General features: G+C 58.5%; 1 protein-coding gene across 1 annotated transcript in view; it reads left to right on the top strand.

Annotated features, from left to right (window-relative positions):
- Positions 1-2,101: 2,101 nt before the first annotated feature.
- The window catches only part of AR (androgen receptor), a 44,436-nt gene continuing 19,038 nt past the window's right edge, over positions 2,102-27,499 (top strand). Inside the window, exons 1-2 of the mRNA XM_086756106.1 lie at positions 2,102-3,232; positions 23,461-23,612. Of these exons, the coding sequence (XP_086612232.1) occupies positions 2,304-3,232; positions 23,461-23,612 (1,081 nt within the window). The 5' untranslated portion in view covers positions 2,102-2,303. The remainder of the gene's footprint in view (positions 3,233-23,460; positions 23,613-27,499) is intronic.

Here is a 27,499-nt window from a genome sequence, read left to right as displayed (position 1 = left end):
TGTCAAAGCAAGCCCCTCTGCGCTGGTCAGAACCGCACGTGCGAATCACCCGCTTTCTGTTTAACGCGCACAGCTATCTGTTTCTTAAGTGACTTTACTCCACATCGCCCATCCTCAGCATTTTTCAATACATTTCTTGATGCTAATCACGAGAATTCTCCCCTTGATGTCTTCCAGAGTCTGTATATTCCACTCCAGAGCCTTGACAACTATTGGAGGCTGAAACAGCAAAGACACTGGAATCCGCATCCACTTGGGAGGGATCTGCCTGGATTTGTGCCAGCTGCTAATTTTCTGGGACAAGGGGGGTTTTGCGTCATTTACAAGGGATACCATAATAAGATTCAGTTGTGAATCCTGGGTTTGTGCCTCTAGGTTTTTGCTATCGTCTCTAAAGTGCAGAGCAGCTTTGCAGCAAGGCTAGGCCATCATTATCACTGCGTAGCGGGTAGGAAGAGCGAGTTCATATGCTCATCTGTGTCCAAAAAAAAAAAAAAAGAGGCTCTTTGAACTAATGGTACTAATCTTTCAGAAAACCCAATTAAGGCTTTATACCAGGTTCTTGAAAAGTAACGCACACAGCCTTATTTCTGCAGGAGACGCTTCTCTCCCAGGCCTGCCCCATGGAAAGGCATCTCCCCACGCGGGGATGTGATGAACAGTTTGTAATGCGGTTAATACTCGGCTGCACAAACATCCTCCTCTCCACGGGTTTCTTTGCATTCCTCCCAGCACCGCTCTGATCCTCTCTGGCCCCGTTCCCTTTCCTCGTACCGAGGGCTGCAGCTCTATGTCGCTGCAGGGCTGGGCTGTGCCTGCGTCACCGGGCTGGGGCTGCCGGGAGCCCACACCGAGCGCAGCCGGGCTTGTCTCCAGTGGCGCAGCTGGGACCGCTGAGGCCTATGAGTGCTTGAACAGGCACTCTGCACACATTTTACAGTATCTCCCTCTATTTGTCAGGTTTTAGCTCTGCTTCTTTATTATTTTAGGGGCTATGGTGCTTGTTGTTGAAAAGCAGCTCGGTGTGGGGCACCCATACTGAGGGCACACAAGGTTTCTCTGTGAACGGTCTTCCTCAGGAACGGCCAGGAGGAGCTGTGCCCAGTCCTGGGCCCTACACGGCCCAGTACCAGCACCCCCTGCCCGCTGCCTCGCGGCCCCACGGGTGCCAGCCGGCGCCGGGGTCCGCTGGGCAGGCAGCGATGCCATCCTCTCCTCCGCCCAACCCTTTGCCGATGGGAGGCATGGTTCCCTGCCCGCTCCGGCAGCGTGGAGGACGCTGCCACATCGTGCTTGGCTGTACGCTCTACTTAGTTATTTTTTTTTCTTTATTTTTATCGTCTATTGCTTGTAAAAATGCTTTTAAAAGCCTGGACATGATTCTTTGTTTTCCCAATTGGCTCCACTTCTCCGTTTGCCACGACTTCGTGTTTTTCCCTTTGTCTGCAAAGGGGCTGAGATTGAGGGGCTACTTTCACCCCCTTGATGAGCCTGCTCCCAGTACCAGGCTGCCCGGGAGCGGTGCCTACTGGGAGCAGCTGGTTTGGGGCCGTTCCCGCAGGACCAGCGAGGGGAGGTCGAGTTTTGTTTACGGTCGGTCCTACACGAACGCTGCTCTTCAGCCCCGTCCGTGTCCCGAGCGCGGCCGCCCCCGCCGCGCGGACCCGCGGGTGCTCCCCGGCGGGGAGCGGGGGTGCGGGACGGCTGGGAGAGGAACCGGAGCTGCACAGCCCCGCCGCCGCTCCACCCAGCTCCGCCCAGCGGGGGCGCGCGGAGACGAGGCGGGCGGTGCGGTCCCCCTCCGCTCCGTTCCGCCCGCGGGGCCTGCGCCGGTGAGGGGCCGAGCCCAGAAATTGCGACGGCAACCGGTGGCGGCTCCCCGAGCCGCGCTGCTCGGGGCCGCCCCGCCGGAGGGGCCGGGCCGAGGGCAGAGTCACCGGATCCGCTGCCGCACGGCCCCCGGGCGGTGCGGGGCGGTCCCGTCCCGCGTCCCGTCGTTCGCCCCCCCCGCCACCGCCCCTCCCTCCGTCCCTCCCGCCCCCGCCGCCTGCCTCCCCGCTCCCCGCGCCGCCGCGCACACGGAGCGCAGGCAGCGCGCGGCGGCAGGCGTGCCCGGCCCGCTCCCCGGCTCCAACTTCTCCCGCCTGTTGCGCGCACCGAGCCCCCCTCCTCCCCCCCGGCCCGGCGGCGATGGGCGCCGCGGGGCAGCGCCGCCGGTAGCGGGTAACGAGGGGCGGGCGGCGGGGGCCGGGCTCTCTGCCCCCACCTCGCCGGCCGCTTCCGCGGCCCCGCGCTCGGCGGGCATGGAGGTGCAGGTGGGGGTCGGGCGCGTCTACCCGCGGGCGGGGGCCAGGGCCTTCCGCGGGGCTTTCCAGACCTTCTTCCAGAGCGTCTGCGAGGCGCTACGGGAGGAGTCGGCCGCCGGCCCGCCGAGCCCCCGCCCGCCGCCCGGCCCGCCCGCCTGCCTGCCGCCCCGCGAGCCCCGCGCCGCCGGGAAGGCGCTGCCGGCCGGCGGCCCCGCCATGGGCTCGCCCTTCCCCTGCGGCGGCGAGCTGCGGGAGCTGCTGGGCGAGGCGGGCGCGCTGCTGCCGCCGCTGCCGCCGCCCGGGGCCGAGCCCGCGCCCCAGGAGGACCCGCTGGGCGACAGCGCCCGCCAGCTCTGCCGCGCCGTGTCCGCCTCCATGGGGCTGGCGCTGGAGGCGCCCGAGGCGCCGGGCGAGCCGCCGCCCCGCGAGGACTGCATGTTCGCGCTGCCCGCCGCGCGCCCCGCGCCCGCCGCCCCGCCGGAGCCCCCGCCGCCGCCCGCCCCGGCCGCCTTCGCGGGCGCCGAGGCCGCCCTGGCCGCCGACGCGCCCCCCGCCCCGGGGCTCTTCCGCGGCTCGCCGGGCCCGGCGGTGCGGCCGCCCCCCGCCTTCGGTCCCGCACCGCCGCCCGCCCGCGTCAAGAGGGAGAGCCCGCCCGGGGTGGCGGCGGCGGCGGGGGGCGGCTGGGGGGGGCCGTGCCGCTACGGCGGCGAGATGGCCCCGCCGGGCCCCGCGCCCCCCTGGGTCGCCTGCTTCGCCGAGGAGGTGCAGCCCTGCGCCGAGCCGCCCGCCGGGCCCTTCGGCTGTGGGGACACCGCCGGCGCCTGGTACCCGGCCGGCCGGCCGCCCCTGGCCGCCCCCGCCGCCTGCGTCAAGAGCGAGCTGGGGCCCTGGGCCGAGGGCTACGCCGGCGCCTACGGCGACCTCCGGTGAGTACCCGCGTCCCGCCGGCACCCGCGTCCTGCGCCCTGCGTCCCACCGGTATCCCGCGCCCCGCCGGTACCCTGCACCCCGCATCCCGCGCCCCGCCGGTACCCTGCACCCCGCATCCCACCGGTACTGGCATCCTGCATCCGCATCCCACCGGAATCCTGCATCCCGCATCCCGCATCACCCCAAGCCGCCCCGCAGTCGCCCCGGCAAACGCCGCTTGATTCCCGCCCGCTGCCGGACCCTCCTCTTTACCGAGGCGCTGCCACTGAGGATTTGCAAGGCGAGGTTGTGCCTCACGTTTTGTGCCGACTCCCGTGCTCTCCGCCGTGCCGTGGAGGCTGCGGACGTTTGTCCCGTCCCGGTGCACGGCCCCTGTCCCCTTCTCCCGGGTGCTGTGAGCGTGCGGGAGCCGGGCCGCCGCGCTTCGCGCACCGACCGGTCTCGGTACCGAGTTCCCATTCCCCGTGCGCCCCGCTCTGCCGCCAGCTCGAGGAACGGGGAGCGCGCTGAGCAGAACCGGCTGAGCCGCTGAGCAGGGTCAGCGAAACGCTGCCTGTGCCTCGCAGCGCTGAGTACAGATGGAAGGTGCGTTTCAAAGTAGAGACAGAAGAGTGTTTAGCAGGAGGGCAGAGGAGGAAGGAGCGATGGGGCTGACAAGGAGGATTTGATCAGCAGTAATTTTTCCTGGTGGATTAGCCTCAGCAAAGGAGATGGACAGCTTCTCTAGGGTAGGTATGCACCGGCCAACCCGGCGGGCGTACTGCATCGCCGCCTTTCACCGTGGCAAAACACGTTACAGCCTGAGGAGGTGGCTGTGGCGGGGAGAAACAGGAGCGAGAACACCGCTGCCAAAGGGTTTTTCTGCCCCAGCCACAAGCGGTTGGTGTGGCCGCAGCTGGGGTTTGCGTCGCTGGAGTTTCACAGCCCCGTGCTCGCCCTGTGGTGCGAGCAAACGTTAAAATGAGTGGTTAGATTTTCCCTTTAAATTAGCACAGGGCAAACACGTCACACTCGAGCTTCTGTGCTGATTTTGCTGCTTTAAAATGCCCACAGGTTTATTTGGGCAGTGTGGTAATAATCATCCGTGCAACAGTTTGCTTGGGAATTTTACGAAGAGGTTGGGGATTTGGCAAAAAAACGGGGATGGAAGTAAGGAGAGGTGGAAATGAGCCCGGCTATGAGTGCGGTGGCAGTGGCAGGGGCTGGGCCACCTGTGCGCGTGTTCCCCTGGAGCCAGGGTAAATCTCTGCTGAAATCCGTGCAGAGCGAGCAGGGACGACTGAAGTTGGAAAAGTTCAACGGTCCGAATGCTGTCGATGGGTGACGCAGGTTTCTGACAGCAGAAGGCTCAGCCGTGCGATGGTGGTTTCCCTGCGAAGCCGGTGCGGTAGCGCGCACGGATGGAACATCGCTGTAGGGAGAATGGGTTTGGGCTGCAGGGTCAGCGGGGAGGCGTGCGGGCTGGCCCTGCGCAGCAGGTCAGTCTTGCGCAGCTCTCACCCTGGAAATGAATGTCATCTCCCTTATTCCTGGGGAAATGCTGTATCCTCCTCTTCCTTGCAGCTCGGCTCGGCACGCTGCATCCGCGTCGCCGTGGCCCTGGCATAGCGGCTCTGGGGGCCTGGGCTCCCGCTGGCAGCTTCTGCGGGGATGGTGGAGCCGGAGCTGGCGCAGAGAGCTTTTAAATACCATTGCCTTGTGCTTTGGACTCTGCTTCTCGTACAGCGTTACCTGGCTGCCGCGAGTGAGTGTCGGGCTGATGGCATTTGTACCCCTCTGTGCTCGGATGCAATTTTAAAATTCTGCGAGCAGTACGGACAGAGCAGCTCCATTGTGCTCTGGCTAAAGCCGTACGGGTTAATCGCTGCCAGGTTTATATTTCATCCTAGCAAAGTCTCCACTAACTTGACAGCATCCTGCCTATGGACTGTGGTGGCTTTTAATTTTCTCCTGGATGTGCAACAGTGCCGGTGCAGCCAGCAGCCTCTGCTGCAGCTGGAGCCGGATCGTGCACCAGCTTCCCAGGCAGCAGCACGCGCAAGGAAAGGGGCCGTGGGGGCTCAAACGTTTCCTGGTAGAGTTCTCTCACTGAAGGGTGGTCTGCTTTGCCCCCCTACCCCTCTGCTAGCTTCCAGAGCTGGGTTCGATGGCGTTCCTGCCCTGTGGTATCGCACAGAACGCTTTACCCTCTGTGGTGTCGGCGTTTTCTGTGGGCGCGGCGGAGGGCACTTTGGGCTCGCCACAGCCTCGCCGGCCTGGGGAGATCTGCGCTCCGGATCCCCCCGCTGCTGTGGTGCTGGCAGCGCCTGCTGCAGACACAGCCTGGTCTTTGAAGAAGAATAAGGAGTGTTTTAAGGTGTGTTCCTCCTGGTTCTTTCCCTTTTTGAACAGCCCCGCTTTGTGCGAGCAGGAGCACATCTCTTCTCTCCAGGGTGAACCTCTCCTGATTCCCAGCTCTGCCCGCTGCTGTCGGGTCAGGTACAGGTTGGCGTTTTTTAAGTTGGAGACAAACAGTATGAGCAGTTTCTTAATGTTTGGGGGGAGTTGTTTACATTTTCCCTACAAACGACTGGCAGCTTGGCTCTGGCTTCCTAGGAGAAGTTTGCCTCTAAAGTTGCGAGGGAGGGGAGCTGGCTCACTTGAGGGATCGCTGGTGGAAAATCAGGCACTGGCATCCACCTCGGTCCGGGATACAGCACGCACAGCTCGTAAACAAACGGTCGCTGGGGTTTGCCTTGGAAGCCAGCAGGACAAATTAAGGTACCCCTTGGCCAGAGCCATCCTGCGGCGGGGCCGCGGCTCTCGGGGCGCTGGGACCCTTGCAGATCCCTAACTGCCGCCTGCCCCTTCGCTTGGGCAGAGCGGGGCTTCGCCCGGGTTTGGGGGCACCGAGACGTTACACGGGAAACAAAGTGGGCATTGACACAATTTCATTTAATTTGAAGCTTTTGATATGCTGTGCCTGATTGTGCCAATTACGTGTAATTAGCAAATTAATCCAGGCTTTTGTTGATGCCGTGGATAGCTGTTTTTGTTAACGCCAGGGATAGCTGTTGTCCCTCTGCTCTGGTTATTGCGGAATTGCTGCCAGCAGCCTCGGAGGTGACCAGATAACCTGTGTCACTCTGGTTTAAGCTAAAATGCCATCAGAGAAGGGGCTCTTGCTGAAGCAATGGAAACAAAGGTGATAAACGAATTTAAGGGGTAATTAGCTCAGAGAAAGCTAGCTGTCCAGTAGTTCAAATGTTTTTTAAGTGGCATTTGCTGTAACTGCTGCTATAGCTGGTTGCTGTCCCCGTGTTTGCTACTCACACCCACCTGCGGATTCCCCGGCTGGGTTGTAATCGGCCTGGGCGAGTGCCGTGTGTTTGTGCATCGCCTGGTGTAATGGCTTTCTAATCCTTCTTGTGGCCAGCTATGTAACTGTGATAGTGCTTACAGATAACACCTGGAATAACTTCTGCCTGCTGAAGGAGGAGATAAAAACATCAAGGGTGGGCCATTGGATAACGGATGAGATGAGGCAGGAAGCTGTTCCGGAGAGCGCTCCCAGCAGCCCTGCCCCGAGCCAGACCTGGGGGTCCCAGCCCTCCGCTCTGGGCCAGCGGCGCTCAGGGCCCTGGGAAGGGGGTGACCCTCCCGCCCGCTGCTGTCGGTGAGACCTCTCTGCTCTGGGAACGCCGATATTATGGAAATATTCCTTTGAAGACAAGCCATGCGTGGAAGAATGCTGTTTGTGGAGCCTGTCCCTCTGGCCAGCTTTGTGTTGTGGACTCCTGGTCCGCAGCTGCTGGTACGGATCCGTGGTCAGCGAACCTGGGGCGGCTGGGAAAGTCACCGATGTGCTCAGGCTTTTGATGGTTCCTGATACAAGGAGAAGAGAAAGCGTAAACAAAGTTCTTCCTCGTCGCCTTCCAGTTCCCGTCCCTGCTGGCAGGCGCGAGAAGGCCGCGTTAAGCACCCGGCGAAGCACCAGTCCTGCCCCAGCACCGTGTCTGCTGTGGAGAGCTCGGGACGCCTTAAATGCGAGCTGGCACGCTACCAGGCTGTGGCAAGATGCTCGTCTGTGGCGGCCTCGGCTAAGGCTGTTGAAGAAGTGATACGCAGAGGCCGGGTAAGCAGAGCAGCCAGGGTGTCGCAGTTCTGCTCGAGGCTCGTTCTCGCAGAGCAGCAGTGGGTGCAGCGAACCCCTCGCAGCCGGGAGAGCGGCAGAGACGGGTGCTGGCCTTCCCCCGGCTGCGCTGGCAGCACCGTGGTTGCAGCTCCGTCTTGCTCCGCAGAGCTGCTGCCTGAAGAGCTGTGATGTGCAAGCATTGGTTCCAGTGAAACTGGAAAATGAGATGATCCTCTCTCACTGGGCTCAGCCTGTGGTGGTGCGGGAGCAGCCAGCGGCCCGTTCGGGAGACGGGCTGTTTGACTCGGCGCCGCGTGCACGCTGAAATCCCACGTCAGGAGCCCGGGTCCTGATGGCATAACACACAGAGAGACCAGCTGTTCTCTTTTGGAGATGCCCAGAACCGCCCAGAAAACACTCCAGACTGGAAGAGTCACAGTACTCGTGTTAGCACGCTGGCTGAGTCCATGGGAATTAAAAAAGTGTTGGTACTCACGCGCCGCGTGTTTGTGTGGGAATTGCCCGTCCAACGCAAAATCCATTCATCATAAAACTATTCAAGGGCAGACTTTGCTCTGTCCTCTTCTGCGCTTTCCCATCCTCTTCTCCTCATGTCTTGAATTTTTGAGCTCTTACGCCCTCTGGAAGCTGAGATCGTGCTTGATCTCAGCAGCGATTACATTTTCCTCCTGGTTTCTCTTCAGCGCTGGTCGCAATGACAGAATGAGCTCTACATGATAGTTGGCATAGGAAAGAGCGGCTGAGAACTCAGAAAATTTCCCCAAAGAAATGCTGCAGAAGAAGCTTTCAGAGCGTTGCTGGGTTGGAGTTGCACGGGCACTCTGTGCGCTGGCCTGTGCTGCCGAGGGCTGCTGGGCGGGAAGCGCTGGAGGGTTTGCCCACGACAGCGATGCTCCCGCTGCCGCAGCTTTTGCGTTTTTCCCACTGTTTGCAGTATGCACTGCTATTTGTTTGTTACGCAGAGGCTAGCTGTGCTCTGCGGTACTTCGTGCAGCCAGGCTGGAGTAGAACTCATTAGTTTTCTGTTATGAGAACTTTGTTCCAGCCAGAGAGAGCTGATTAAAGACTGGTAGGGATTTGGTGCTTTTTCTGAGGTGGAAGCGCAATGTATTTCAAAATGCTGACTGAACAAGAGAGAAAGCGCATTTGGTAGCCGATGTAGGAACCTCCGGCTTTGCGTATTGCCGTGTCTGACAGAAAACCGCCCCGGTGTGCAGCTGCACCTTTCCACACGCGTTCCGTTGCTGCGAGGCTGCGGGGACGGGCAGGGTCACCATGGCGGGCACTGGCCCCCGGTCACCCCCACCCCTGGGTTGCCACCGCGCCGAGTGGGACGTCGGTGCTGCTGCCAGCGGGTGCCCGGCAGCGCGGCCAGAAGCGACGCCTCTCACAAGTGTGCTGCTGATATGGGAGAAAAACTGGAAATGTTGCCGTTTTCTGCAAGAAGAAATTGCAAAATTTCCTAAAATATTGGGAGTTTTTTAGTCGTATGGGAACATTTTGTTTTGGTATGGCGAAAGCAGTTTCATTTCACAGAGCTAACAACAATTTGTAACAGAGAGCAGTAGTTCAGTTCTTTGCATTTTGCTGTCATTCACATTAATTGCATTTTTGTCTTGGCTCTGAGCTTTGTTCATGTCTTATCAATGGCCGATTTGAAAATGACTGTCCTGATCTGCCGTTTGGGAGTTGGCGATTGTTATCCTAACTGGCTTCCAGTCTGGGCTTGGTGCTCGCCGGTGCCTGGCTGCCGGGCTGCTTCCGTAGCCGTTTGGTCTGAAATGGATACCTTCTGCTTGTGATTGGAGGCTAAAATTAGAAGGCTAAATATAAAACCAAAACCAGTATTATTTTATCATCCCGTGGAACATCTTAAATTTGTCAAAGGAGCATTTACAGAAAGAAAGCTGTTCTGTGGGAGACTCTCTGCTCCTTCTAGTAGAAACCATTTGTTGTCTGAGCCTCTCTGGTAGCTCCCAAAATCTGTGCAGCGGTTCTGTGACTGACGGTTAAACATGGGAAATCTGGACGCAGCAGCCCAGTAAGCCTCGTGCCTGCGCGTACACATGAGTTTTTGAAGGAGGATCGCGGTGTTTGGTGTTTTGCGAGATGATGTGCGTGCCTTGAGAGGTATCAGGGATGCCTGTTTTGCTCGGCTCTCCCAGTGTCCCCTGCCCGATTTCAGGGCGTTGGCGGTCCTGAGCACACGTGCAAGTGGAAGAAAACCCGCACGGCGTCGTAAGCCAGAAGGCAATGCCACACAGGGAGACGGGCTGATGAGGCGTGCTCTTTTCCTTCTCTCCTTCAGGTTATTTCAATATATTTTGCAGTTTAAAGTGAATTTTCTTTTTTTGAAAACACAGCATAGGCCGTAGCGTTCCAGGTCTCTGCCACGGCACGCGTGTAGCAGATGTAGCGTCTTCACCACGCTGACGTTGGCACCATTTGGGGGCACCACCACTCTGGGGCAATGGGAGGAAGAGTGGGAACTTCAGTGTCCATTGGCTCCTCAGCTTTTTTTAAGGTTTCCCACAGCATTGCTGCTGGCTTGGAGAATTTTCTGCCAAAAGGGACACCTGCAGCAGACACCGACCCAGAGCGAATGCTGCGAAGTGTTCTTGGTCAGACCAACCGACGGGTGTCAGCTGGGAAGAGGCTGCTCTTCGACGTCTCGTTGAATTGGTGTGTGATGCAGGGCACGGGCGCTTTCCTTTGTTATTATCGTTAGGTGAGATGTGAGAATTTGCCAGCAGTGATCTCCTCTTGCCCTGGATGAACCCATTTCCACACCATATTCACTGGAATGTAGCAACGGCAAAGTTCTCTGCTCTCGTTTTCCTCAAGAGAGCCAGGAGACAACGTGCACAGGAGGCTGGTGTCCTGTGTGTTTATACCCGGCAAACACGTAAGGGACAGACACCGGCTTGTCATCTCCTCCCACCTGGCCAGTGAGGGCACCCCGTCCTGTCTCTGCCTCCCGTTTCCATCTTGTTTGCGCAGCCGGATTGCAAACCAAACTGCGGCATTGCAACTTCTCCTTGCTGCCAGCGGTCAAGAGGCAGCTCCAGCACGGAGCTGGCTGGCTTCTGCCCAGCCCGGCGCCGCAGCGGGACACGGCTGTGGTGGTAGCAAACGTCTGGCTGTGTCTTCTGGGAGCCTCTGCTTCGGCTGGGCCTGCCCCTGCTGCACAGGCTGGCCCGGATGCCAGCAGGGAATAAACACCTGGAAGAGCCTCTCTGGCCACCACAAATCTGCATGGGAAACCTGCGCAGCCGCCCAGGCTTGGAGGGACCAGTAACCAGTTGTTGCGACGGGCGTTTTTGTTTGATTCTGCTTTAAAAATAATGATTAGCACCCCGATTCTTCTCGTGAGTGTTTTTAAGTGGAGTTCAGTGTCTCCTCTGCCAGCAATAAACACGCTGCCGGCAGCGGTACTCGGTGCTGCTGTGGCGCTTCCCTCCTGAAGCACCGCGGTTCGCTCGGCCTCCAGGCAGCCGTGCGAAATCGGTATCGCCCCTGCTCGGGAGATGGGGAGATGGGTTTGTGGCGAGCCGGTGGTTTTGGCAGCCGTCCCTCAGCGTGTGTGAGCGGCCGCGGGCCCTGGCAGCCGTCGCAGCTGGGCTCCCGGGGGGCCAGACTGGTTTTGTGCTCGGTTTTGAGGGAGAGTCCTGCAGAAGCAGACTTTTGCCCCAGACTTTGGTTCCCTGTTGATGGTCCCGTTGACGTTAGCGGTCCCGAGTGCCATCCGTGGGGACGTCTGGCCCGGTCCAGCTCCAGGCGCCAGTACAGCGTTTGCAGGAGAGGGGTCACGGCAGCGTCTCGGCACGGGGCCCCGGCCAGGGCAGCCTCTGTGCTCCCCGAGTGCCGGCGGGGACGGGGCCGCGGGCTCGGCTCGCCCTGCTCTCCCGCCTCTGCTTTTTTCCTGTTGAATGCCATTTGAGCAGACGCCAGAAGAGCGAGGTCACCCATGCTCCGCTGTGGTTTGGAACTCCCCAGCCCCGTCTCTGGGGAGGCCGTTTTGAATAGCCAGAGCAAAGTCAAATGCCGACACGTCCTTGGAAGCAGTAAGAATGATTTGTTGGGACACAGACCACAGATTAAGTGATTTTGTGTAGTAGAAATAATCTTAAAAATAAAGCCCAGCTCTGCAGGTATTTATAGCTCTGCCCTTTCCCCGGGCAGCGGGCACCCGTCCCACTGGGGCGGGAGTCGGATGCTGCCGGGCTCCGGGCATTCGCGCAGGGGGATTACACCCCGAGCTCTGCAGGTCCGCTGGTGACTTTCCTGCACGATGAAGAAGCGGAAGGAGCACAGTGTCATAAACGAGTAACCATCCCCAGTGAAGAGTGGCGGATGAGCCCGTGGGTTCGCTGGAGGGGCCGGTTGGGTGCCGGCGTGGGGCTGTGTGATGCTGTGGATCACGCCGAGCTCCTCTGGCAAGGTGGCTGCCGCCTCCCAAACAGCTCCGGGAGCAACAGATGGGTCCTAAGGCTTAGAAAGTCAGCGCAGAGCTGCTGATGCTGGGAACCAGTGGTGTTGGTACGGGGCATCCTTTGCTGCGAGAGCAAGGGCGCGCTGCGGCCGGCGGGGAGCGCGGCCCAGCACGTTTTGCCGTACCTAGCCATGGGGGGCTTTGCCGGGGCTGCCCCCAGGACACGCGTGCTGCGCCCCGGCCCCGCAGAGCCCTGGTCCAGCTGTGCAGAGCCGCCGTCCCGGGCGCTGCTCACGCGGCGCGCACGGGCACAGCTTAAGGATTTATCTTTAACCCGGCTAACGCCTGCAGCCAGGTGTCTCTGACAGGCGGCGCCGGGAGGGATGTCCCTGGGTGCTGGCCGCTGGCCCCGGGCGCCAGCTCTCACGCAGCCGGCGCTCTGAGGCTGGGTGGGCGCGGGCTGGTGGGTGCCCTCTCCCTCTGCACCCTGTGGGGACCAGAGCTGGGGCTGGCTGCAGCCGGCAACTTTGGGAAGACCCCCGGGGTAAACCCCGCGTTACGACAGCATCTTCGTCCGCGCTGCCAGGCCGTCGCTCCGGGTGTTCCTGGAATTGCTGGCATCAGGAGCAATCCCCACAAATGCCGGAGGGGAGGCTGCAGATTTCCTAAAGCGCGTTTTATCGCGTCACCTCTCCGCATGTTCTCCCTGGTCAGGGAAGCCTGAGAGGGCTGCTGCTTGTCTTTCCCAAGATCACAGACCAGTTGGGGTTGAAGGGACCTTAAAGACCACCCAGTCCAGCCTGGGCAGGGACACCTTCCAGCAGACCAGGTCGCTCCCAGCCCCGTCCAGCCTGGTACTTCACTTTTTCTGGTGTTTTCTCCCCAGCCCTGCGGCGGTTTGACTGGTCTTACATATTTTAGCTGCATTAGCTTCTTTGCTGGTTAGAAATGGCAGAAAAAACTGCGTTGACCTTGGCCCATGTGCTGAGAACAGCGTCCAGGCATAAGTTTTCGTATCAGTAATTTCCCAACGAAGGCTCTGGCCTCCTCCCCCTCCCTGCCTATCTGCAGCGGGCAGCAGCAGCGCCCGCGCGTTGTCTGGCGTGCGGCTGTTGGACGGGCTCTCTCCGCAGCTCCTCCGGCCTCTCATGAGAGGGAGAAAAGGAGAACAGCAATTTGTGTGCAGACCAGGTTAATTGCTTTCATCTGGGTGCCAGTTAGGTGCATTAACTGGAAAATGAAGTGCTCTTTAGATGATCAACATTTTTTTTTTTTTTTTTTTTGGTGGTGTGTGCACTTGTGGGCATGTGTCGTCTTCTCCCCCTGGACAGGAGGCGTGGTTTTTGTACGCGTGTTCTCTTCTCGTGTAAATAGCATCTCTGTCCCTTGCCCTGGTGCCTGCGGCAGCCCGTCCGCAGACGCTGGCGGTGGGAAGCGGGGGTTTTCCTCTGCGCTGTCCGTGGGAGGGAGCACCGGTCACGGCTGCCCCCGGCTGGGGCCCTGCGAGCCTCTGCGCACGGGCATCGTGGGGGCTGGCTGCAACGGGCGTCGCTGCTGGGGCACGCGCCGAGAACCGGCCCTGCGGTCCCCGTCCCCACTCCGGCTCTGCGCGGCTCTGCGCGGCTTGCGTCTGGCCTGCGTCCGAAGCCGGGTGTCCCGCAGGGACCGCGTCCCCTCTTCGGCTGGCCACAGGCTGTGTCCCTGCGTGCGCCCGTATCCCGCAGAAGGTGTGAGGTCACCCCCGTCGGCTCAGCCGCTCACGTGCACGGTGTTTTCTGGCTGGCAGTTACTTGCTGTGGTTTCCTGTGTCCCCCCGTGGTGGGAAAGGCTTTCCCTAATCACACAGTCTTCCGCTTGCACAAAACCTGTTAATCCTTGATCTGCTTCCCAGTCCCCAGGAACATCTTTAAATGGTTAGGAAAAAAAAATAGCAGCACAGGGATTTTTTTTTGCCCTTCCTTGTTTACAGCACAGCCTGTGCCAAATGCCAGGTCCTTGGTTCTTGGCTGTTCTGCGGTGCAGGGCAGAGCCTGCGGGACGGAGCATCCTGCCCCGCGGTTGGGAGGAAGGGGCAGCGGAGCAGGGCCTGGGGGCAGCGGCTCTGCCCTGGGGCAGCTCGCCCTCCGCTTTGCCGTGTTGCTGCCTAAACTGAATTATGGCCTGAGCTGGGACAGCCGCCCCGGGGACAGGTTAGCGGGACGGTGGGCCAGTGCCTCTGTGTGCCTGTTCCCAGTTCACACAAGGGGTCCCGCGGGGTCCGGTGGGACCAGTGGCAATCCCTTGGCTCCCGGCTGCGCAGGCGGCGGGGCAGAGCCGGAGCAGAGGATGGGGCTCTGCCTCGCACACCCTCCGGCTTTCCAGGAGTCGGGGTTGAGGCGGGCGCTCGGCGCCTCGGTGGCTTTGTCCGGAGATGACTATCTCGCTGCTCGCTTGAGGCAGAATTGAAAGAACACTCTAAAGGCTAGGAGGTCTAAAATTAGACATGGCATCTGCCTTTTGGTTTGCAGGCGGGCTTAAAAGGAAACCATTCCTGGCTGCAATGGGCATTGCTGCTGGGGCACGCACTGAGAACCAGCCCTGTGGTCCCCGTCCCCTCTCCTGCTCCGGCAGCGCCGGCTCCGAGGAGTGGGGCCGAGGTGAGCTCCAGCTCTCCGTGCCTCGTGTCGCTAACAGAACGTACCGGCATCAAGGCGATGCTTCCCAGGGCCGTGCCAGCCGGGATGCCCGGGCTCGCCATGAGCATGCCGCCGGGGCTGGCACCGTCGCTGCCCATCGCCGCAGCCCGGCTGGCGGAGGTGCCGCGGTCGTGCCGCAGCCGGCCAGTGTGGGCAGCTGTGTGCCACGGGCACGCGCGGGTGGCGGGCGGCCACTGCGGAGGGCAAGGCCATGGAGCTGACGACCTGGCTGGACGTTAGCTGGTTGGTGTGGGATACTGAGGGATTTGCCTCTGCGTTGCCCGTGTGGCTGAGATCAGGGCTAAGGGGGCCAAGACCGTAGATCGGCGAAACCTTCGCTGTAGTTTGCGTGTTTACTCTTTATGGGATGACTCAAAGCGTGATCTGCGCTGAGGGCATGGGGAGATGGTGGTGTTGCCTAAGTTGCAAAGTCTCCTCTAAAAGCAGATGGGTTGCCTGCAGAGCTGAAGAGGAATTTTGCAGATGCAGCGTATACCCGTTTCCAGACATAATAAGGAAAAGCATTTTTATTCCCCTGCAGCTGTGTCTCTGGAAAGGCTGGGCCTTGGTATAAACATCCAACCATGTGATTCTATGATTCTATGCCTACAAGTAAAGCAGTTCTGCCAGTAAGGCACGGCCCCAGCTGGAGCTCCTGCCTAGGCCAGCCCGACAGCCCCACCACAGGCTCTCGGCAGCCATGCTGGGAGCGCGGTGCGGGAGCCGGCGCGATGGCGATACGCGGCCACCACGGCAAGTCCCCGCGTCCCGCTCCCGTGAGAGGGGATGCTGCGGGGCCACGGGCGGGAGGCGGGGGCTGCTCCATGGTGTGCCTCCCCAGCCAGGTGCCTCTGGTATAAGTGATATCGGGGTCTCCTCATTTTTCCATGCTGGATTCCTCCATTGTCTGCTGTCTGCCCGTTTTCAACTCATGTTTCATCCAGTAGAGAATAAAAATGCAGAATTTGTGGCACCGGTTTCCTTAGCAATAATTCCACTGCCAAATGAAGTGGGGAAGATATTGTGTGTTTTAAATACCCGAGTCTGGAAGTGAATCCTGACGTCCCTCAGCAATCCGGCTGGGAGCCGTCCCGTTACGGAAGTTGTGCTGGTTGGCTGAGGTGCGAGCGTGGCAGGAGGGCTCTGCTGTGCAGCCCCTCTTTGCACCGACTTGTTCTTTGCCGGAATAACCGGGCCGCGGGCCTATCGGATGGGTTTCCATGAGTTCCCACGGGAACAGAGGCGGATGCCGGCTGCAGAGCTGATGGAGCAGTTCGTTGTCCGTAAGTAGGAGGAATGCTGTTAAGCACTTGTCACAAGTGGGACAAGGCGTGGAGCCGTATTCCCACTTTCTCATCACGGAAGAATGTGGAAGCCTGTGTTTACCGGAGTCTGAACTCACGGGAGGTCAGCGACGTGGGGTGGTGGGTGCTGCAGGGGGTCTGTGGGGTCTCGGAGGATATCGGGCTCCCAGCAGAAATCAGCACCTCAGCGCTGGGAATTCGCTGCGTTGCTAAACCAGCTCTGGAAGGCAGAGCAAATCCGATCTGTTCAGACAGATTAGTTCAAAGGCTTCTCACCCAAACTGAGACCCACCCGGAGCTGAAAAAGCCAGAAAATGTGGGAGGTGTTCTTCCAGCCCATGTAGGAAACAAGGCATGGGACGGGGGTATCCAGCAGCTGTTGCATCTTGGAGAGCCCTTAGAAAAGGGCCATCACAAATAAAATATGAACCCAGCAGCTGGTAAATATGAAATGTGTCCTTTACCTTTTCGAAGTTGTAGAATGAAGGTTGGAAGTCATGACAAACTGTACAATAGCTTCAGAACCCCTTATTTGCTAAGGAGGAGAGGGCTCTTGCTAACGAAAAGAGCTGTCACGTCCTCTGCAGAGGCATCAGCATGGCCCTGGTTAAAATGAACACGTTCTGCACGTTGCAAAGGGAAAAGGTGACGGTGGGGAGCACTGCCGAATGCCTTCTGCCGGGAGAATCACTGAATGCGTGCTGTAAGGAAAATCATTGCAAAAGAGAGAGGTAGAAAAGATGAAAATGATTATTTAAGTAGAGGGATCCTTGTTGCCAAATCAAATTCTGATTACTTTTGGATTCTGTATGGTGTTGATTTAAATCCATCCGCCTTGGTTTTCCTTCCGCAGTACCTTACTGGATTCTGCGGAGCTGGCCGGAGGGGACGGCGGGGGAAGCCCTGCTCAGAGGCATCCTGAGGCAAGCCCCTCGGTCCCTGCCCGGCGTGGCGCGGGGCTCGGCCCGGCTCTCAGAGAGAAACAGCGCGATGCAGGGTGGCCCGCGGTGCGGGGTTCGGGGGCTGAGGTGATGGAGGGTCGGCTGCCCGCGGGCTGGAGGTGACGGTGGGCGCTGCGCTCTTCCCCGGGAACACTGCAGCCGTGCGGCGCGGAGCTGAGCCGCCAGCGCCCGGCGGGACCCGGGCCCTGAGGTTTCCTGTTCCATGTTAGAAAGCCAAGGCCGGTGAAAGAGGCTGGCGGTGCTGGTCCCGCTGCCGGGCTGTGGGGTGTCCGTGGGCTGGAGAGGGGCTCTCTCCCTGCCCGAGCGCAGAGGTGAGCAGGGCGCCTGAACGTGACATTTACATCAGCCCTGTCCTGCCAGCGCCGCGCGGGCTGTCTGCTCCGGCAGCTGTTGTTTCCCGTTTGAGACGCGGCAGCGCTCTGTTGTGAAGACAGCTTGGGGGCCAAATGGAGGGTTCACATCGGGTGCTCTGGCTGCACCCCATCACTGCCGCCAGTCTGGGGTGCGGGCCGACCACGCGGCCTCCCCTTCCCCGCGTCCTGCCGGTGGGAGGTCTGCGAGCAGGGCTGTTCTACGCAGGCTTTGCGGGCAGGGACCACGCGCCTCGTTTATACCTGCGGTGCTGGCACTGGGATCCGTGTGCCTCCCTGGCCGGCGTGATGGTCGCGTCCCTTGGAGCGCGAGATGCACGGATCAAGAGTCTCACCGTTTGGGATGTTCTTTATGGTCACGTTTTCTTTTTGTCAGCAGAGAGATGGGTTTGAGAATGGAGGATTATGGCGTGGGTTAAACTAACGTGGAAAATACTCATCAGGACAGACAGTTTCCTTGGGAAATAAGCAGGGCGCTCCGTGCGCCAGGGACGCCGAGGCCTTGTCCTTGCAGGCTCCAGGTGAGTGCCGTCGCCAGGACGATACGGTGCAGAGCGCCGCTGGCCTTGGCACGCGCGTCAGGGCTGAGGCCCGCTTGCATCTCTCCCGTTTTGCTTTTTGTCCCCTTTGTGCTTCATCATCAGCTGGATTCCCATCTCAAGTAGCCTCTTATGCCGTCTCTTTTCCTGTATGCTGTCTCTCTATGGGGAAACCAAGTGCTTCGTCTTCTCTGAGCTGATTTATTTCAGCTGCTCCCTGGGGACCGGGTTTTGAGCAGAGTTCTGATCTCGGTACTGTATCCGAAACACAGGCAGCCGCCTGCCGCAGAGGCCACCCGTGTGGTGCAGAGGCTGCGGGGGGCTTGGCGTTTCAGGGATTGCGTGCCTCCCTGCTTCCACCGTTTTAACCCTGCATTCTGCTTCTTTCGCAGCTGTGCTCGTTGCAGTTATTTGTGCCCCCTGGGCTGGGAGGCAGCCTTTGAGCTGCTGCCGTCCCGTGCCCCTGCCACCGTCCCTGCCGCCGTCCCGTGCCCGTGCTGTCCCTGCTGTGGTCCCACCTGAGAGCCCCGCGCCGCCCCGGGAGCTGTTGCCAGAGCACCTTCTCCTGAGAGCGTGCCCATTCTGCCGCCCTCACTGCTGGGGATGTTTGGAAAGCCCGTTGTCATCTGCTGGTGTTTTTTTAAGTCCAATGAGGCTCAGGTTCCCATACGTGTTTACCGCCGGCCGTCCCTGCTGGCGCTGCGCGGGCTCTGCTCACTCAGAGATGCTATCTTGCCTCTCCGCCTCCAGCAGCTCTACAGGAAAACAAGGCATGGGCAGTTTAGAAACAAATCCAAGGCTATTTAGAAAAAGGGGAATAAATTCAGGGTACAAGGCTGCGTGTTTCTAGATGAAACTGCTCAAAGCGTTTTAGCAGATGGGATGCTTTAGAGTTTCCATGCAGGCCTTGGTATCTGAACCCGCGCGGCTTAGCGCCTGGGGATTGCGGGCTCCGTTCAACTCTGGCCGGAGCCGGTGACAGTGGAACGGGAATGTGCAGAAGGACACGAGGCTCCTGCCTGAAATGAACAGTCATGCTCCTAGCTCAGCGTGGCTCGTGCACTCGCTGTGAGTCACAGACCTTCGGCCAGGCGTGAGCCGCACCGCTCCATTGACGGGAACCAGTTATTTTTAATATTGCGTTTGAAAGTGTCGAGCACAGATGATGCCGTTTTAAAGGCAACATTTACTGGCGGTAATGTCACAGCATCTCGGAAATGACAGTGCTTGAAGTGACTGGACAGCACTGCGTCATCCAGGCTTGCGTTCGTGGCTCAGCATCCTCTGAGCGTTATGGCCAGGCAGAATTTTGGAGGTAGCGTTGCAAACCTGCAGAGCCAGCAGCCGCTCTCCCCCGAGGGCGAGGGCTGTGACCAAAGGCGCCCGGCTCTGGGGGGACGAGCTGGGGCGCGTGGGCAGGCGATCCCGGCGAGCGATCCTCCGAAGGCCGGTCCAGCTGAGTCCCCGCGGTTGCAAATTCTCCGTGCTGTGCTTTGGCAGACGTGTTTCTGGACGGGGCGGCTGCACCTCGAGCGGGTGCCAAGCCCGCTGGCGCGTGCGGTTCCCGCGCTGAGCTGTGCCGCGAGGAGGCCGTGCCAGCCGGTGGGCGCAGCGCGTCGAGGGCGATGCCGCAGCCCCTCGCCGCAGCCCCTCGCCGCAGCCCGGTGGGTTCTGCTGCCGCTGTTCGTTTTAACGTGGACAGTGGGGTCAGGTCTAAGAGTGAAAGGGTTGGGAATTGTGTTTGCTCCGTCGTGTCCGGCTGGTGGAAAGCAGAGGGAGCGTACGGAGTATGCATTGTGTTCTGTTAGCATGGTGAGCTGTTTAATGAATTAATCCTGTCGGAGCAGGTGGGCACAGGCTGCAGAAGCTGTGCAGGTCACTCGGGAATTGTGCCGCTCCTGGTCTGTCCCGGCAGCCGGAAGTCCTGGGCGGGGGCGGCGGCTGCGCCTGGGCTCCTTTTGGGTGGCGTGTGCCGTCTGTGCTGGGGGGGAAACTATCTCTGTGGGCTGGAGAAGTGGTTGACCTTTCTCTTATCCACCATTGCCCTTGGGTTTCGGGGCGTGTTGTGAAATCTGGGCTGTTTGGTGAAATGAACTGTTGACAAACAAGCGCTCCTATTGCAAAACTGTCCTTCCTGCCCCACAGAAATGTTTCCATGTGGCAGGAGCGTGGCAGGCTCTGTTCGTTTCCTTAAAGAACCCTTCTGAAAGGACAGTTAAATTCCTCCTGTAGCTGTGAGAAAGATACCGAGGTTGTGTTTTCTCCCCCTTGAAAGCCGCTGTGCTCCGTCGTGAGCAGCCCTGACCTTGGCCTTCGAGCCGCGCGCCAGGGCTGGAATTTGCCCGACGTCACCGCTGCGCCGGTTGTGTCTGCCCCGCACCTGCTATCTCTCGGCTTTGGCTTTCCGAGGCGGCGTCACGCTTGCCATGTATTGTGCAAACTGCAGTCACATACTCTGGAGCCCTCACAGTGCGCTCGGTGCTGGTTTTGGTCCGCCGGCTGTGTTCCCGTGGCTCTGCGGGGTGGGCGCGCTCGGCTGGTGCCCCCGGCGTGGGAAGCGTGCCTCGGGGACAGCTGTGGGGGCAGCCGGTGGGGCGGAGGAGCCGCGGGCGCCGCTGGGACCCTGTGCTGTGGGTCTCTGGGGCTCGGCCCAGAGAGCTGCCAGGCCGCACGCCCCTGCAGCCTCCCCGCGCCGTCCGCCGGCCGGTGCTGTGTTGCCACCCAGGGATTCTGAGAACGCCCTCCAAAGGTCTCTTGGAGACTGGAAAATAGATCATTAAGGGTGCCATTATCACAGCTCGCTCCCAGTTGCCGACATTTGAAGTTATGTTTTTCTTACAATTTCCACTCTAAAATTAAAAAAAAAAAGAAAAGGCAAATTGACATCTTAAAATCAAGGGCGTTCCTGGACAAGTCCTTGGGGAAGGTGCTGGAGCTCGTGCTGGTGCTGCAGGGCTCCGCCTGCAGCCGCTCCCCAGCTGCTGAGGCGTCGCTCCAGCGGGACGCGGGGGCTGCGTGCTGCCCTGCGTGCACCCCGGCAGACAAGCCCGGCTCACAGCCGGCGTTAGCATCGCTCTGGTTCCCGTCCGTAGGTGGGCGGCGAGGGCGGCCAAGCACAGGGGGTTTGTGGGGAGAGCTGGGACGCTCTGCTCAGCGCCCTGCTCCGTAGGTGGGTGTAGGTACATAGGCACACGAGGTACACGCCTGCCTGAAGGTGTGTTCGTACTTGCACAACTCTTCTCATGCAGGAACAGCTCTTTTAAAAGCTGTTTAAAAACCACGCAAGCCTTAATTGCTAACCTGTGTCGCAGCTTCAAATAATTAAGCCTCAAAAATATTCCAAGGTCTTCTGGGGGTCCTGCTCCTGTCATCACAACAGCTGCTGCTGCGAGAGCCGTTTCTGCAGGGGATGGTTGTTGCATCAGGACTCAGCGATGGCAGATACGTTGCAACCGACTGCATCGCCTCCATTTAACCAGTGACTCAAGAAAAGCCTTGGAAATGGGGATTGTCAGGGAAGGATGGTTGAGCAGCGTCCACAGGTAGCACACTGATTCTGATTGCTGCTGCCAAAAAGAGGAGAAATCACTCAAAATGTTCCTTGCCTTAAGACCAGAGGATAAAAGTGCTGCTCCAGTTACTAACCTGCAGTTTGGGTAGGATCTGCATAGCTCTCGTGCAAGGAGCGGCAGAAGCAGCGTTCTTGAGGGACACACCTGAGGGCAGGATCCGAGGGAGAGCTGAGCCTGGGTTTGGATCTCACCAGTAACTGTCCCAGTCCGTGCTTTGCTCCCGAGGCATGAGTGGCTCGGGAATGGCAGCCGTGCTCGGCAGAGCGCCGGCCTGGGTGAAGGGCAGACTGCTCCGGTTCTCTGTAACAGGGGCAGGCTTTGCGTGAGATGAAGCATCCCAGCTGGTTGTTCATGTAACAACAGCAGCAGTCCCTAAGTCCTGTCCGCACCGGGAGGTCTTTTTCACCTACGGTGTGGTTTGAACCAGTCAAACATCGGCTCCTCATCTTGTCTTGAGCGGACACTTTTTCCCGTTTAAAACCTCTCTCTCCTCAGTTTGATTAATGTCTCATGGGAAGCGAAACAAAAGGGAATGCATAGCCTGGACTAAAGATGCTACTCTTATTGCCAGAATTAAAACATCTGAGCGAAAGACGATAACCGGGCAGCGGCCCCTGCGCGGGTGCATCCTTGTCCTTGCACCGTTCTCCTTCGAGCTCCGATGTCCCTGGGACTGCTGCTTGTGCGAGTGCAGGTTGTGGGATCCCCCTGTTTTGGGAGAAGGGAAACGAGACGGGGGAGAGGGATGGGAGAGGTGTGGGACGGCGTGGGACCGCATGGGAGCGCCTGCCCGGTGCCTGCTGCTGTCGCAGCCTGGCAGGCGCAGGGCCGCGGTGCCGTGCGCTGTAGCTCACCGCGGAGATGGGGACCCCAGGGAAGAGCTGGTGGTCGGAGCAGGCAGCACGCATAGCTTTCCTCTGTCAGACCTCGACGTTGCCAGGTGTTCTGGTGTGCGAGATTCCCCTCGCGTGGTACCCGGCGGGCAGAGCTGCCCGTGGGATGTGGAGAGGCGCAGCCACGGCAACTGTGTGGGACTGAGGGACGGAGAACCAGGACAGCGTTTCCTTGCCTGGGTCTGCGTTGGTGTTTGACCCCTTTTTCTAAAAGTTGCAAGACTTTGCAGAAGATTCACGATATGGGTTCCGCCTGCTGTCTCCCTTGGGGCTGTTCTCTGTTTTGGTGGGGTTTGGGTTTGTTCACACTGTGGGCCCAAGTGGGGCTTTTCTGAGTATAAAGATTTTTCCCGGGAAATCCCGGCACTGTCACATTTGCTCTTAATATAATTTGATTTCTAAGAGCTCGCCTGCAAGCATTCAAACAATACCGGAAACCAAAAGCAGATCTAATTTTGACCACAGAGTTGTGGTGACCTGCTGGCTGTTAGAAGCCAATTGCCTGCTCTGGTGTTTTGACAAAGAGCTGGTTTTAGCAATAACTCGAAACGCTGTTGCTCCCCACGCGGCCTGGACGTGTGTTGACTTGTGACTCTGGTAAGCACCTCTCCGTTGCCGTGCCTTCCGAAAAAGCAGCTTCTCCCTGGATCTGACCAAACAAGCGTGTGGCAATGGGTGTCGGGAGGGAGGGGCGGGACGGGGGCCAGCCAAGAGGAAGGGGTTTGTGCGTGCGGATGGAGCGAAGCGTGAGGAGCACGCGGTTGGAGAGGAGGGCTGGCTCGCGGAGCGTCGCGGTGCTGGGGTTAGCGCGCTGGTTGGCCCTGCGGCAGCCTGGCGCGCACGGGCAGTGTGACACGGGCGGGCGACGTCCTCCTCCGCGGTCCCAGCTGGCGGGGCCCTGCTCCCACACGTGCAGCACCATGTGAGCTGCAGGCTGAGCCGCCTGGGGAGCAGTGGGAGGGGTGGAGGTGTGGAGCTCTGTCCCCTGAGCACCCCGGCACCGCCATGGCCCACAATTACACAAACACTGCAACAGCCAGTCCCAGTCATCGTCCCTGTCTAGGCTGTGCTGTCACTATGCCTGTGCTTTGTCCCACATTGTCATGCTTTGTCCCAGGGGCAACGTCTGGAGGGACACCCGGCATGGTGTTCTGCATGGTCAGAGCGAGGTCTGGCTTGGTCGTTGCTTGCCTCCTTTCTGATCAGCGCTTGGCTTGTCCCATCACCGAGGTTCTGGGTTTTGCTGTGAACGTTCTCCTGAGCGCCATCCTTGTGCTCACCGGTAACTCGTCCTAACCTCAGTGCTGACCCTTTCCCTTCTCTTTCTGTTTTACACTGCAGGTTGGAGACTGGCCACGAACACATCTTGCCCATTGACTATTACTTTCCACCTCAAAAGACTTGCCTGATCTGTGGAGATGAAGCCTCTGGGTGCCACTATGGAGCCCTCACTTGTGGCAGCTGCAAAGTCTTCTTCAAACGGGCGGCTGAAGGTAATGCGTGCAGAGAGAGGAGGGGAGATCCCTCCCACCTCCAGGCACTGGCTTTCTCCACCCAAGTAGCCTAAGAGTCAAGTGCTGCTGACACTGAGCTGAAAAGGTCTCTCATCAGCAGTCAAGTCATAAACATCTAAGTGCTTTTGCAGCACTGTGATGTTTTCCTCCTGCTGACAGAGGTTCAGCAGCCCTGCTTTGGGGAGCCTGCCAAGCCACGAGGACTGAGGCAAGGGTGGTGGGGACAAAGCGTGGTGGGTTTCCAAGTAAAGAAGAAAATTCAAGGATAAATTGCTTTTTTTTTGTCCTATGTGTGTCATTCCACATTACAGATTGCCCTCAAAAAGTAGCCAAACTAGTCTGCCAAAACACAATCCTTTCCAACGCGTGATTACCTTAGTGACCTAGTGAGACCCGGAGCAGCCAGGTCCTGCTTCTCCTCTTGACTCGCACGGGTGCTTTAACTTCCCATCAGCCCTCCTGTGATCCCTCCTCACACCCACGGCTCCAAATTTAGGGGATGCTGTTCCTCTCTTGTGTCCCTTTCAGAGGGTCACTTCTCTCAGTACCTGCGAAACAGCAGAACTGTCTGTCCGTCAAGAGCTGTGCTCTGACTTTGGTGTCCATGACCCTTCTCACCAGCCCTTGAGGAAGCAACTTCTCCTTCACGTCCAGCTCTGTAGCGCCAGACGTTCCAGAGATAAGCGTGGGCCCGGATGTTCTGTCTTTCTGTGGTCACTAGCATGTAGGAGGGCTGAGCCCAGCTGTTTCCTCGGGCTGCAGGTCAGCAGTGTCTGGTTTCTATCTGCAGTCGGGATTCCTCAGCAGCAGAGGGAGGGTCTCTCTTGTGGAACCCTGACTGTCCGCTGATGTACTGCGCCTGTAAGTCACACACCTGACTTGTGTTCTGGAGCCGTGAACCAGTATAAATCATTGTTCTTCCTCGGCGCTGCCACAGCTTACTCAGCGCGCCGGCACGCCGTGGCAGTCGGCATTACGGGCCGCGGCACCCCTGGGAGAGGGAGGTTCTATGTAAGGCCAAGTGGATTGGCGTGTGCAGCCACAGTAAATAGCAGATGCTTGTTTCTGTCAGCAAGTTATTGTTGGTTTATGGTATGTAGTGTCTCAGCTCTGTCGGATGGATGGCTGACGAAACACCCCGTGTCACTGGCAGGTCCTGGGTGGGCTTGGTCCTGCGTGGTGTGGGGACGAGGGCCGAGATGCCTGCGGGGGAGACGAGGCAGCCCGGGCTGCTCGCGCTGCTCTTAATCGCACGCTGTGGTGGTGTGCCCTCTCCTGATTGTGTTGCATCCTTAATTTAAATGGTTTTTATGCCTCCTCTTAGTTTTTAAGCCTCGAAGTATCCCAGGGGATTAGAAGCAGCCCTTTGCCTTGCCCCTGGACGAGGCGCGTCTGCAGCGAGGGGCGGCAGCAGCGGGGAGGACCTGCCCGAGCCTGAGGTTTCATCTGATGTTGCTCTGAGGTAGAGTGTTTATTTTGGGAGGAGACAATAAATCAGACTCCTGTATAAATGCTGAATGCAGTGTAGTGGTAGGCGATGATTTGTGTCCTAACTCTTGGTGATTTTCCAGCCAGACCTTTCCTTCATAAAGCTGAGGAGCAATGTTGAAAGCTGATACTTCAGTGTGTTCTCATGTTTTGAAGTCCATAAAATGCATTTCTAAAATCCTTAGGTCACCTTTGGAGACTTCTTATAACAGCAGATCAGAACGCTTCCCTGATGAGAAAAGAAACCTTTTCTTCTGCCTCTGTTACCTTCCTGTTACTGGTGGAAACCAGCAGCCTCCGACTGGTAGGAGAAGCAGCGGGCTGAACTGGGAACTGAAGAGCAGCACAAAGAGATCACCTCGGAGGGAACGGGGAATAGCCAGACATGTAGTTTTGCTTTTATCATATTCTTTGCCTAATATAATACTGAACTTGTTTGGCAGTAATTCAGGGATATTTAAGAATGTTTTGTAGACATACACTGCCTTCTAAGGGAATAGAAAGGGAAAAGATTTTTTTTTTTTTTCAAATGTATGGCATTGATGCCTCTTCCCCTTTGAAGTACGTGGAGGGATTGGTGTGGTTGCCAGCAGAGCAGATCACTCCTGCTTTGATAAAATGTTTGACAGATCTGAGGTTTTTTCCAAGCTCACATCCAAGCAGTTCTTCAAGAAAGATGCTGGAAGAGTTAACCAAAAAGACATGAATGTTTTCCTGATCTCTTTCTGGCTTGATTTGTACTCTCTTAAGATGCCCAGATTATATATAGCCAGCTCTGAACTGCACCCTGCAGATTCTTTAGCGCTGATGTGACTTCCTCGCTTGTGGGATGGCTGGCCTCCCATTCGTAATCCAGCCTGGCGTTGGTCTCCCTTCCTCTCACCCAGCTCTGGTGTCCTAGCACGAGGGATCCAGAGGGTTGGGGCTCGCTGCCCCGGTGAGAAGAGCTGCTGCACCGCTGCTGCTGGGCACCCTCGCAGCCTGCGAAGGAGGACTCCTCTTCCTCCTCCTCCTAATTCCTCTTTCTCCTATATCTGATAAGAGTTGGTAAACAAAAAGCACATCCACCTCAGCGCAGATGTTGTTTTTTTCTCAACATGAGTAGGCAGGGCATCACTTTGCATGGTTTGGATAGCAGAGATGAGTTGAAGATGCTGGGATTTGGTCCTCATGACACCACATGTGTCCCTGTGAAATGGAAAAGTGCTTCAGACAGGATGCAGTTCCAGATCAGTTGGCAGTCCAGGGGTTCCTGTTGTCCCATCACATCCAGGGAGTCGTTTTTGTTCTCCTTCATCCATCCTTGAAAAATGGTCCTTTCCTCGTCCCTCGTCCCTCCAGGATTGCATGAGATCTGATGGCCACCTTGGCCAGCGCAGAGCTGCCTCTGCGGTGTTCCTGGCCGCGCAGGACTGGGACGCCTTCAGCTGTATTCCTGAAGGGACTGCCTTTAAATAGCAGAGAGCTAAGTGAAAGAAATAACACAGCATTTGGCAAATTTCCTGGAGGGCTAACAGCTGGACTGTTGTGCAGGCTATTCCAACTCCCTTTCGGTCACTCTCCATGTGGGTTATTGTTCTGCATCCTGACCTGCTGCAGATTGGCTTTGCACCAGAGAAGTGTCTCCAGGCCAACTCAGCACTTCACTTGAAATGAACCGTTTTCAAAGACCCTCACCATGTTTTAAAATGCTTTCTTCTCCTTCTCGTGGCTGATCTGACAGTACAGTCATGGCTGCAGAAGACTTTGGTGGTGCTGCAGCATGATGCTGCTGCTTCCGTGGTGGGTTGGTGGGTTTCTCACCCCACTTTGGGTATTCTTGGCCTTAAAAACCCGTGGGAAGAGCAGAAGGTGGAATAACCCGACCTCGGAAAGCCCACGTGCTGCTGCCTGTCTCTCGCTTTTCTCTGCCCTTGGCGTCCAGGGAGCAGCTCCCCCAGCCCAGCACAGCTGTGCTTCTCTGGGCGACGCGGTACGTCAGGCCCGCTTTGCTGGGCGCCCTGCGGGGTGGCAGCTCTCTGCGCCGGTCAGCACTGCTGTCAGTCAGCGCGCAGTCAGACGGGCCGCTGGTTGGAGTCTGAAGCAGACAGTGTGACTTCAGACAGGCTCAGGAGCTGAAACCTTACGGTTTCGTCTTGTTGCCAGAGAGCTGAGCAGTTAAAACATTTTTGCTTGCTGGATTTAAACGTCTTTAAAATAAAGCCTTCCCAGTTTGCACAGTCCTGTAGTTCTTCGTTCTAAAGCTCGTTCTTTGTTTTAAAGCTTGTCGTTTAGCCTTGGCGGGCTCTGGGCTCCTGGCTGGGTCGTCTCCTGTGCAGAGCTCTTACCTGCCCGTGCTGTCAGTTCGCCGCCGGCTGTAACTCCCATGGTGTGTTTCT

Source organism: Chlamydotis macqueenii, chromosome 11, assembly GCF_036417535.1.
Source record: "Chlamydotis macqueenii isolate bChlMac1 chromosome 11, bChlMac1.mat, whole genome shotgun sequence".
Classification (NCBI taxonomy): domain Eukaryota; kingdom Metazoa; phylum Chordata; class Aves; order Otidiformes; family Otididae; genus Chlamydotis; species Chlamydotis macqueenii.
Note: the sequence above shows the minus strand (reverse complement) of the source record. Positions and strands in the feature narration are given on the sequence as shown.